Genomic DNA, 12,856 nt, shown 5'->3' with positions numbered 1-12,856 from the left:
CACAAAGATCTTTCTTTTCCTAATATCTTTTTGTAGACGAGCTTCTAAGTATAGCGAGGTAATGTGTGGAATTGCCAAACTTAGATTTAGTTCAGCCCTTTAAATTGTGCATATTTCAATACCTTTTCCGTATGCAAAGGAGTGCAAGATAAATGTAGACTATTTTAAACTCCTGAAAGAAGTCGATTCGATGGTGATTCAAACACAACCAGTTCCTGTACCTTTACACTGTGATGTTACAAACTTACTTTGTTAACCTAGAAAATCAAATACAACTTTAAACTGCTAAATTTAACTGGTTTTCTGGTTTTAAAAGATTATGTAGAGCATTCCTAAATAAGACTTTGTCACGCTGTTTTACAGTTTTCACTGGAGTGTTTTTGATGTCCAATTGACGTTCTAAGGCAGAAATGCTGGTTGTCAGTATTTCATGGAGAGAAATGCTGACTATGTGATACTGTCTGTACTACTAATTCTTGTATTCTGTTTTATGCAGGCTATCAAGTACTAGCTCCCACTGCCTATTACGATCAGACTGGTGCCTTAGTAGTAGGCCCTGGAGCGAGAACTGGCCTTGGAGCACCAGTCAGATTAGTGGCCTCAACTCCTGTTATAATCAGTTCTGCAGCAGCACAAGCAGGTAAGTATTTGATCCTGCAGGGAAGTTTCTTCTTCTGCATTAAATCTTAACAGTAATGTTGGTTGATTAGTATTTGATATCGTTGATGTGTTTTATAGGCATCTGTGAAGTTTTGTAGTTGTGAAGGATAGCACACACTTTTGCTTTCTTATTCCATGGCTTCCCTTTATCTGAAAAAGACTGCTGTTTCTAAGAGATAACGTTTTCATTTTTTTAATTCACATTTACAGTCCTCTCCCCTGCATAGGCAGGCATGTTTTCTACAAATGTTGCTTGTCAGATACCGATATTTTCCCCTTTCCTCTCCCTGTGCATATAATACACAGTTCTCATCAATCCCTTAAATGGTATCCTCTAGAAAGCATCATTTCATTGCTTTGTCATGGCAAAAGATGATGGATTGTTTTGGGACCTAGCTCTCCTTTTCTTCTGAAAAGTGTGGCAAGGAAAAAAAACAACTATAGAATGGACAGCAGAAGAGGAGAATTAGTTATATCAAAAGTCTCTAGTTTTCTTTTTCTCTTTTTGTTGGTGATAATGATACTGCTTTACTGAACCATTGTATTTATTGCATTCATTAAGTTAAAATCCAAAATACTAAACACCAAATTAATTAACTTAAAATCTAATTTTCTGGACAGATTAATATATAAGCTTCTTTCTCTGTACAGAACTCACTTCTGACATTAGTAGATGAAGGTATCTTTGAATGACTTAGGTGCAACTCTACTATTGCAACTTTGATGTAAAAGTACAGTTCAGTAAACAGTAATATCTGACATGTTTACATTGAGAATACCCTCAATTACATTAACAATGCAACAGCCTTGATTTAGCCAACAAAATATGCTGTCTTTATCTTTTTTCCTTGAGTAATTAAGACTATGGAGTACTATAAAGTCTCTTAGTTCTCCTTGTGAATTTCTGCTTGTTTAAGAGGGCTTCAAGAAAATGCGATTTAGATCTGAATAGTCCACTTGAGTCAGAACTGTTTGAGAGAGTAATTATGATTGAAAACATGTGTTTTACAGCTGCAGCTGCTTCAGCCGGAGGAACAGCAAACAATCTGCCAGGAGCCACGAACGGTCTATTTCGGCCACTTGGTGCCCAGCCACAACAACAGCAACAGCAAACAAATAGTAGCCTACAATCCAATTCATTTTATGGCAGTAACTCTTTGACCAGTAACTCCCAGAGCAGTTCCCTTTTTTCACATGGTCCTGGTCAACCAGGAAGCACGTCTCTTGGCTTTGGAAGTAGCAGCTCTTTAGGAGCAGCTATCGGCTCTGCACTTGGTGGATTTGGCTCATCAGGTATGTTGTTAATATAGTGAGGAAATCCTGTAAGATTTTTGTGTTAAGAGCAATGTATCTGTATCCAGACATATTATATGCACATACATTTCTTTAAAAAATACAAAAATAAGTCATTGAAGTTTAAAACAAATTAGAGGGGAAGAAAAAGGGATTTCAAAATTCAATTTGGCACTGTGTACAAGGTCCATTTTTGAAGAATATCCTGAAGTCATAGGGATCTCCAAAATACTTTTCTATGTTGAGCACTGTACTCTGCCCCAGAAGTCTGTTGTTATTTTTAATAAGCTTTTTTATTTTCAATGAACTCTTCATTCTATGCTTAAAATAATAATTGATGACATTTGAGAGATGCATTCCTTTGTTGTAATTTGTCAGGAAAATTATTAATTTGAAAAAAAATAGCATGTGACTTCCTAAATTTGATCTAATATGGAAGTTTTTGTTTCCATAGCGTTTTCTATAGAACTTAAAAAACATGAAGACTTTTATACTCAAGAATAGATCTTATTAACTCTAGCAGTTTTAACGTTACAGTTAAGCCTGAATAGTTCTGTGCAAGTTTAGGGGCTTAAATTATTTCAACAGAGGCTCCTAAATAATTGTAAGTCTCTTTGTATTTAAAAAGAAAATACTCCTTTGGCTATTAATGTCTAAGGTTATTGCTATTATTATTATTTCATTAGTGGAGGATGTTTACAATCTAATGGGTCTTTCTGATGAAAAGGGTCTTCTGAAAGTGTGGTCAATTTCTCTAACAGTGTTCTTTTGAAAATTAAATGCATTAAAGTAAATAAAATTTGAAAACCATAAATGTTGAAAGAAATGTAAAAAAGTGAAGATTACAGGATAGCTTAATCTATGGAAAAACATGCCCTTTGGTGTTAAAATATGATACCTGTTAATTGGTAGCTTAAGTGACGGCAAATAGTGACATCAAATGTACTATTTACCAACACAGAGATGTTCTCAGTTGTTTTATGAAAAATTATGTAACCAAAGTACTGGTAAGAAATCCAGAATCAGGTTTTACACATACCTTCTTTTAATACCTGATGTTTTTAAGTGTGCAGTAAGAGACTCTAAACACACCTATGTCTTTAATTTTTTTTTTCAGTAAAAAAAAATAAATGCTACTCAGTCATGTAGGGTTTCTTAGTTTTCCACAATACCAATGCAGGTAAATCTTATTTACAAAATAATTGTGCTGTCCAAGTGCTGTATTTTGTAATATGATTTGTCCTGAGCTACTTGTAGAATTTCAGTGACTTCTTAGCAGCTGTGTTTTGCTCTAGGTACAGTTTCATTTCATTGATAGTGATGCTAAGTATATCTGCATATTTAATACAGCACACTCATTTTAAGTCTCCAGATAGAACAGTCTTTAGTCATAAAAAGTCTTTATCCAGTATTATCAGGAAGACCTCTCTAGAAGACAAACTTTAGTTGTATATCTGCTTAGGAAGAATCAGCATAGTTCTTTGTGGCCCAGGAGATGAAACCTTTTTCTTGTAGCAAAGGTCAGTTCCAGAGATTTGTCCAAAGCCTTCAGCATTGTCAGCATACGCTGAAATCTTGTAGCAGTATCCCAGGTGATTTAATTAGCATAGTAGCTTCCACAGGGAAGCAGGAAGCCTAAGTTTTTGCAGTTTGATAAGTGCTGATGAAAGGTGCTATCTAAACCCGACATATTTTTACTAGTATTGATGGAATATATTGAAAGTGCCCTTCTGCCAAGTATAAGTTATACTTGCCACTTATGTAGCCACTTAAAAAATGCTTCCTGATGATTTTTTTTAAGAATTCCTGAACTATATGCATATATTAATTGAATTGCACAGAGGAATACTTAAACAAATGGTATTAATGCATGTTGAGGCAAATTAAAAACAAGTTTAATTTTTTTATCTGCCAAAATTTCAGCCACTTTATAACTCCCCTCAGTGAGCTGTAAAGGTAGAATTTCAATTAACACACAGCCATGAAGACTGACAGATGGCAATATAGATCTTGCCCTTAAGGTTTCAGTTGTTGCAGGGGAAAAAAAATAGCTCTGCAAAAAATGCAAAGGTGAGCATGTTCTAGATCAATGACTGAACAAATTGAAAACAGGAAGAGGCGAGCATACTGTATAAATGGCTGTATGTACAGTCTGCTCTTCATAATAAAGTTATTCATACTCCATTTCAGAGGTTTAGGTACGTAAATTACTGCAGCTTAACAAGTAGGGAAGAATTAGATCAACTACGATGCCTTTCCAAATGCCTACTTCTGGCTCATACTAAATGTAAAGTAATTGCATTAGCTTAGACAGTGATGAAGAGGGGTAGACCAATTCAAATTACCTTCTGGGTTTTGTGAGCTTGGCTTCTGTGTGAAAATGCAGCTCAGCTGGTTCAAGGTAACTTGTTAAGCTACAGTAATTTAGCTGAGTAAGAAAGCCTGAAAGCTAAAGTTTGCTTAGCTTTTTTTTGTAGTTGGAAAAGTGTCAATCCATCATGTAGCATTGTATTAACATTCACATGGTTCACTACCTGACACAGAACCTGTAGAGCTAGTTTCAAATCTTGAGATTTTTTTCTCAACTGTTGCCTTAATTTGCTCTTCTGATTTCTTAATCTCCTTGCCTAGTTAGTCCAGGATCTTTTCCTTCTGGCTTCTCCTACAGTATGTCTTCCTCTCCAGTTTCCAGGCAACATCTCTCTCCTGCTTGCCCTCCCAAATGTTTGGTTTTGCTTGTACTGTGTAATACTCCCATCATCAGTTTACTATTCCAGTCTTTTTGCCCCACAGTCACATATGCCTTCTGCAGGCTAACTTTTCTTCAGATCTGCTTTCTTTTCATCCTCAGTGCCACTGGTTTTGAAAGTGCTTGCCAGTTTTTCTTGCAGTCTCCTTGTTGGCTCTTTTGTCTGACCTTTCTCTCCTCCTAGCTCTGGTTTCTTTTTTCTTTCTCCTTTTTTTTTTTTTCTTCTCTCATTTTGTTATATCTTGTGTTTGGCTGTTGTCTCCTCTGCATTTGAAGTAGAAAACTTCCTTTCCACACTGACTGATGGGCCTTCTGAACACAGGTGGGATCTTGGACAGCAGTTGCAGAGTCCTTTTTCAGCATGGCACACAGAAGCCTAGAAGTTCAGTTGCAGGGAAAGCCTTGTCATCCCTCTCAAACATGCTGTGCATGAACAGCAGTTGAAGTTTTCAGCTATGAGTCTGTAGCAGATCGATGCTGAACTTGTGTAAACTGTGATTTTTGCTAAGATTCTTAGCTCAATCAAAGAGAGCATGAAAATAAAGGTCTCCTGTTGCTAACATATTGATCTGAGTAAGTGAAGGCATTAACATCTCAAATAATAGATGGATTATTTTACTAACAATATGGAAAAAAACCCCACACTTTCCTTGCCTATGCTTCAGAAATAGTGATGGTGTTTTGGGCAGAACTTCTTTGAAATTCAGTCCAAGCCCATACCTGCCATGAAAAGCATTAACCAAGTTGGTAATGTTACGAAGAAACAAATTAATATGAGAAGTATCAGATGACCTTTATATTGAGCCATGCTGCAAGCTTTAGTGGAAAGGTACCTGGCACAGAGAAAGATTATGGAAGTATAAATCCTGATCTTCTTAAGTTGAAGCAGAAATCAGTTTTCCAAATTCAACTTAAGAAACGTCTTTGCTATCAAAATACCCATAATCTTGATTTTGTTCGTGACTGTTATAATGTTCCAGTGTTTAAAATACCCACTTCAGTTTAATATTTTGCTAGTATGCAACAGATACTAGAATTTAACATTTCTAAAAGCTTTTCGTTGTTCTCCTAATTGATCCTAGAGTGCTCATCTCCCTGTTGAATGATGCTGTGCAGGATAATCAGTCCTTCACTAATACGCTGTTATCCAAAGCTTCTAGTCTAATTTGACTTTTCAGAAATACTGATAGCAGCAACATTACACTTTTAATTCCTCACTCTAATCTCCCTGTCTTTGCTCTGCTTCTCATCTTCTTTGCCTATTCCCACTTTATAATATCTTTCCAAAACACTTCTTTGAGAACCATAATTCTCATAGGGAATTTTAAGTAGTCAATTTTTTCCTACAGATGAGGGGTTGACAAACAAGAGGAAGTTCAGAAACAGCTGAACAGCATAGACCCTTAAACAATGACCATTTGTCTCTAGCCTTTTTTCCTGATGAAATCACGTATCATTGTCTGTCTAAATTACGGTGGAAAACATTTTATCAAATAATTTAGTGGAAATCTATTTAGAACCATTCGTTCTATGAAGTGACCGTGTAATCTAATCTCATAAGTTCCCGTGTTTGTCCCAAAGCCTGAAGCCATGCGGTTAAAATGTGACTGCAATATTGTTGTGAGAAGTCTAGAATGAAATGTTGAAAGACGTGGACATTGGTGAAATTACTTACCAGTGGTGTGTTTATACCCACTTAGATTTCCTTAAAAGCGTGTGTGATTATTACAGTAATTATCTTTGTCGTAACGGTTGCTGTAATTATTGTGATCGCATCTGTTATTGCCCAGCTGTAGTTGGGGATAGGTTTTATTCAGTTGACACTGTGTAATTAGGGTCTTTTTATTTCTTCTTCAGTTGGCAGTTCTGCAAGTAGTAGTGCCACAAGGAGAGATTCTCTATCTACTAGCTCTGACTTGTACAAAAGATCTAGTAGCAGCCTAGCACCCATAGGGCAGCCATTTTACAATAGTCTGGGATTTTCCTCCTCTCCAAGTCCAATAGGCATGCCTCTGCCAAGCCAAACGCCAGGACATTCACTTACGCCACCGCCATCACTTTCATCACATGGATCCTCATCCAGTTTGCATTTAGGTAAAAAAAACAAAAACAAAAAACCAAAAAAACACTTTTTGTTTGTATGTGTGTATGTATTTCTATGTGTAAAATATATGTTGCATAAGAGATGTCACATTACCTTTGCTGTTAAACAGTTTTGTAATGAAGAGGGGCCATCCCTGAAAGCGGAAGAGCACGCTCACATGCTCAAATGGAGGGCACTCGGCTTTTTGCGGTATCGGGCCAACAACTGATTTTTCTTCCCTTGCAGAAGCCCGATAGAGAGCCCAGTAAGACTTATTGGTCCTTTTTGTATTATGTTTCTACAATATGACAAGCAAAGGTGCTGGTTTTTTTTTTTGTTTCTCTTCAGTGTATTACCACTTTAAGGACAGTTTAAGATGATATTGTGTTGAACAGTGAAGTGGCCTTCACTACTTCCCCTTACCACCATAAAGTAGGAAAGTGAGCAAAGCTCTCGATGTAAAATGTATCAAAAGGTGTTTTTTCAAATCAGTGAGCCTGCTACATCATGGCCCAGATACTTTGCCAGAAAGACAATAATTTATCACCAGGCTGGTGGAAAAAAAGAAAATGCATTTGGGAAAGAACATAGCAAAGGCTTTGTCAGTGGTGGCTCTCTGTTACTGGAATATATTTTTTAAGGAGTGGTTGACAGTAACCTTTTCTCTTTTTTTGAGCAAGTTAGATGATATGGGACCTTAACCTTTAAAAGAAAAAAATTAAGAAAATTTAAAAATTAAGAATCCACCACAGCCTACAGTATATTTAGAAGGGAAGGCCTCTAACCTGAGGTTACTTAATAAACTTTATAAACTTCCTCTTTTTTTCACTGCCAATATTTGTAGTCGTTTAATTTGGACCTTAAACTCATACAATGAAGCTGGATGTAATTTCAAGATTGAGTTGCCTGTTCCTCCAGTAACTATTCAGTGCTTAGTTTTATGCGTGTAATAGGCAACGTAATCGTCTGTACTTCCGTTCGTGCAGATAAAACAGGGAAAACTTAAAAATTGCCTACAAAAGTACACTTTGACAAATGTGTGAGTGATTTGTATTACAAGGTTAAAAGTCATTTAAATATATTACATTTACAGTTCAGTATCCCCTTCACGGTTAAGTGCTGAATACCCAAAGTAAAACTGGGCGAGGGGATGTTTCAGCACGTTTTATTTTTTTTTACTTACCTTTTTTCCTTTTCCAGGTCTACAAAGTGCACCTTTGGGCTGAGACCAAGCATGGAAAGTTTCAGCCCAAATGGAGGCTTTTGAGAAAGTTCTGAACATCTGACAATGGGGTTATCATGGAAATCTTTTTCTTTCTTTCTTTCCAAAGTACTCTCACAATAGTTTTCACGTTACTGAAAACTATACTTAAACCAAATTTTGGAAGGCATTATCTGAAATTCAAAACACTTGAGGTTTTTCATTGTTACGCTTTTGATAAATGTTAAAAGACGTTTTTCACTTCTGTGAAAGTAAACTACTATCAGTACAGAGCATCACCTCTGTCAGCAGAAATTGTTAAATACTGATTTTTCATCCATTTTGGACTGCTTGGCAGTGTGAACTATGCCTAATAGCTTGTTAAAATCACGTACTAGATCAGTGTGTAAAGGCCAGAGTGTACAGTTGTACTCTGAAAATTGACACAACCTTGTTGACTTCCATGTATACCGCCTCTTTGTCTTCCCAAGGAATTGGACCTTGATTATGGGTAAACTTGTTGCTAGCATACCAAATTGATCTGCAGTTTGGAAATGGAGGTCTTCTGAAATTTTGCTTTCACAAAAATGCAGTAATTTGATGTATCATTTCCTGTTCTCTGCCCTGTGTTGTACTTTTGCACTGTTACATCTATGGTGCATCATTGCAAAAAGTTGAAGATTATTTCTGCAATGAATTTTCTGTCCTGTTAAATTTATTCTGATGTGTTCATCAGCCACTCTTGGAAGCATTTGTTTTGTTCTCACATATAAAAAAAAAATAAAAAGGCAAAACTTTCTCACCAAATGAGATGCTACACATGAAATCAAACAGGGAGTATCTTTTAAGAAGAGTATGATTATCACCTAGTCACTTTTCAGAGTAGAACAACGCTGTAAGTTCATGTCTGCATGCAGTTTCCATTGGTATTCTGATAATGCCTGTCAAATGCAGCTCTCCCTCTACCCTCAGAACTTGTCCTGCCTGCTTATATCAACAGGTTCAGCTAAGTTTAACTCCTGATTTTAAATGGACATCAAACTGGGTTGCTCCTGTTTCAGCCACCAGAACAATAGTGCACAATACTGGGAAAGGGTGCATGGTTTTATAACCCCTTTGTCAGACACTGCTGCAATTTGTAGCTTAAAAGACCAATTTCCCTTTTTGCAAGAAATTTGTGGTATTTTATTGTTTTTACCTCTTCTCACCAACTCTTACCCAACATCCTAAAAATGTGCTAATTTCTTTGTTCTAGTGTCAGTTTCCCTGCAATTTGAACAGATTTGTTGGTTGTCTGTAACTGCTTCTTTTCTGTAATCAGCTGGAGCAGTAAGGTCATGAATTTGAACTACCCTTTCACTCCCAGGGACAAAAAAAAATGCAAGAGGAAGTATGTTTCTTACCTTACTAAAACCCTTTTAGATTAGCAGTGCTTCCTGTGATGGTACATTGCAGTATGTTAAGGGTTTGGCATAGAGTAGGATTTTTAAAACCTGGGTTTCTGGAGGTAATTGCTTTGCATTGCAAGCTAGGCTTTTTGGTAGTTTAGACTGGTGGGTTTTTATCTTCAGAAGTGGTCAGCCTGAGTAAGAGTAAAGGCCCCTTGGCAAGATAGCGTGGGGAACTTTGCATTGCCTCTGCTGTGTACCTATACTGTAAGGCTTCAGTAAACCAGGTGTAATAAGCACTTGATTCATAATATATATATGTGTATACATAAATATGTGCAATTATAATTCACATATGAAGATGAAATTTTTAGCTGAGAATGAGATGAAGCTACTTTTTTTATAGATGAACAAATGCTTTGTAGAAATCAAGTTTAACGTGTGTGTGTGTGTATATATATACACACTCGTACGTATTTAACCAGAAAGTGATATCGCTGACTGATTCAAACAGCAGTTACTGTGCAGTAAAACTGGTTTATGTCTAGGTTAGAAAAGATCGAAGAAAGACTTTGGTAATAAGTACTAACAGACTAATGCTATCAAAATAGATGTGCCTAGATCTAGTTTGTAATATTTTTCCATATTCTCCTTTATATTACATATGCTATCTGTGTTAAGGAGTTAGTAATTCAACATGCTTTGTGTCCTTGACACTGTGAGGCTCTCTGTCCCCTTTGTACCTCTGTACCTCTTCTTCCCTAAGAACCTAGCCACAGGGATTTAGGTTCCATTAAACTGTAAAACAACTTGTTTCTTTTACCAGATCAGGAGTGACAGCTAAGATAGATAGTCTAAGAATGAACTGCACACTTTGCTCCCCAATGGTTTGTAATCATGTGGCTATGCTGGTGCCTAATAAGAGTCTTAAAACTTCAATGTTTGAACTGAAACTTAAGTTTAGACCAGGTGCTTTATTCAGTAGAGTATGTTCCTCAAATAATATAGAAGACTTAGGCTGTTACCTTCTAGTTTGGAATCGGAATCTGTTAAGTGTCCTGGATTCCTGGAGGATATGGAGATGCAGTAGGCCAACCAGGAGGACTTGAGTAACTAGAATTCAGGTTTCAATTTTCCATTTCAAAGCTGTTCACACTTAAAAGTTTTCAGGAAGCAGACCAGGTGTCCCTAATATCCATATTAATGTATTCATGGATTTGAGTACAACATTTAAGAAAAGGTCCATTGTATAAAAGAATATATCTGCATATAACAAGTACCTGTAACAGTAATGCTTTTACTGGAGGGAGGTATGGGGATACTATTTTTCAAATCTGCATAGTTGCCACTGAGCTCTAACACTGCTGATGCAATAAAAGGTTACAGGAGAAGAAAAGCTAATTACCTATTAAATTACTGCTTTTTATAGTAGTGACCAGGGTTTTACAAGGTTAAGCTTTTTGTGTACTTTTGAAGTATGACAAGTTCTTCTAGGCACAGTGGATACATTTTCAGCCTTCCTGTATTACAGTCCTGCTTAATGTGATTGTTTGCAGCAGTTTCACAGGCTAGACAGGAGTCTCCCAGTTGCAGCACAGTTGTCTTTCAAGTCTTTAGAAAAGGATGATTCTCCACTTAGACTGAATAAAGACTTGATAATCCTGCATGTGAAATGTCTTGTTTATGTGCAGTCCTATTACACATAGCATATATTTTGAAAATTACCAAGTTTCTTAATATCTGTTTTAATTGCTTGATAAATTGCCACATTTAATTTATACTTAAATCAAGGCTCAGTTGAAAAGATTAAACAATTCCTGATTTACACGTGCAGTTCAGTGACTGAGTATAACAATTAGAGACACGCAGTTTGTGAGCATATAATCAAAAATACCCGTTTAGTTTCTGGTACAGAATTGAGCATGTGATCAGTGGAGCAACGAAGGTGCTATAAGAGGAAGGCAGTCTGTAAACAGACTTTCTTTTAACCAGGCTTTGCTGCCCTCCAGTGGCGATAAATGGTGTTACTACACGTTATTTGTGGGAAAGCTAGGATTTCATTCATGTATTTAAACAGTCTAGATGAGAAAGGCCATAATTTCAGGTGCAGAACTTTTGGTTCTTTAGAAACTCACTCCTAGAAGAGAAACAACTGTAGAACGTTACTCTGCATACTGCTTCACCTGCAGAATGTTGGGTTTGTTGTGGTGGTTTTTTTTGGTGGCATTTTGGTTGGGTTTTTTTGTCTCTTAGTATCATGTTGCTGTTAACTCTTTTCTGGAAATAGTCATTATCAATGCAAGTTAGAAATTATAGTTTTAAAAACTTTGATTTTTCTAGCTATGAAGATTTGAGGCGCTTTAATTTCAAAGGAAATCTAATGATTTTCAAAAGGTATTGTGGGGCATATTCACTGATCCTTCACTGGTTCTTACCATTGAATTTTGAAAACTAATTGTAAAATAAAAACTAATTATTTCTATTCTAAGGCATATTCCTGTACACGGTAATAAATATGATACTTGATATGTCTTGCAGAGCACTAACATCTCGGATTCTGGCGTTGCAATTTGACCTTTAGAAACAGATACGTTACCAGCCCACTGTAACGCTGTTGTTGCCTGGCCTTATAAATACTTGGAACCACTAGAAGGCTTGGCTGGGGCACTGTCAGCTGATTCTTTTTTTCTTTGTCTTAATTAATTTTGTAATAGAGCACCATTCAAACAGCACATACTGCAATTTTAATTTCAAATTTATATGTTCCTTCTGTTGACTTTGAAAGAGCTTCTAGTTACTATGTCACCTTCTTAATAGGGAAACTGAAAATGCTTTCCTTTTCCAATTCATACTAGATGATTTTAGGTTGATTTGGAGGTGGGGGAGTGGTGTTGAGTAGCAGAGTTAGGTTTCCAGATGAGAATTGCCGTTGAATATTTCTGCTTGCAGTATAGTAGCAGTATCCCTTTTTAAAATCATACTGTAGTCAGGAAGGATGATGTATTTGCATACTTCTTATGATAATTGCTGTCTGTTGTGAAGTGCAGAGGAGAGAGGTCTGCTGGGAGAGTTCCGAATGACATGAACTGATTAGAGAGCGCTATGTGAGGAGAGATTCTCAGGGTTGTGAGATGATAGCTGTAGGTGAAATCTCTAGCAAAAAGGAGCAGGACCTAAACATAGGAAAGCGATTTAGTTTTTAAAAAGTAAGGAAAGACAAAGTGTAGTGAGAGTGATTAATGTTTTTGCAGGAAGGAAAGGACTTCATGTTTCTGAAAGTACCATCAGTGTGATATACCTTTGGTTGGCTTAGAATTAGTTCTCAGAACAGAGCATTCTTAGATACCTGGTTTGAAATTTCACGTATTTAGTGCTTAAAAGAAGTACCACATTAAAAGCCTGTGCTGCTGAAGTCATCAAATATCCTGCAGAACAGGTACAGTGTGACAAGAGACACCGTGTGTACCTGCCCAAAAATGCCC

The 12,856-nt window shown here is 36.6% G+C and overlaps 1 protein-coding gene across 9 annotated transcripts in view; it reads left to right on the top strand.

Annotated features, from left to right (window-relative positions):
* Window positions 1-12,856, top strand: part of PUM2 (pumilio RNA binding family member 2) — a 70,457-nt gene that overhangs the window by 44,968 nt on the left and 12,633 nt on the right. For 7 of the 9 annotated variants that reach the window (XM_061989955.1, XM_061989951.1, XM_061989949.1 and 4 more), the window contains exons 11-13: window positions 497-640; window positions 1,672-1,953; window positions 6,560-6,796. In XM_061989955.1, the coding sequence (XP_061845939.1) occupies window positions 497-640; window positions 1,672-1,953; window positions 6,560-6,796 (663 nt within the window). The remainder of the gene's footprint in view (window positions 1-496; window positions 641-1,671; window positions 1,954-6,559; window positions 6,797-12,856) is intronic. The other 2 variants (XM_061989954.1, XM_061989953.1) reach the window with 1 other exon arrangement.

This window comes from Colius striatus, chromosome 2 (assembly GCF_028858725.1).
Source record: "Colius striatus isolate bColStr4 chromosome 2, bColStr4.1.hap1, whole genome shotgun sequence".
Classification (NCBI taxonomy): Eukaryota; Metazoa; Chordata; class Aves; order Coliiformes; family Coliidae; genus Colius; species Colius striatus.
The sequence above is the reverse complement of the archived record's forward strand: the minus strand, read 5'-3'. Positions and strand labels throughout refer to the sequence as shown.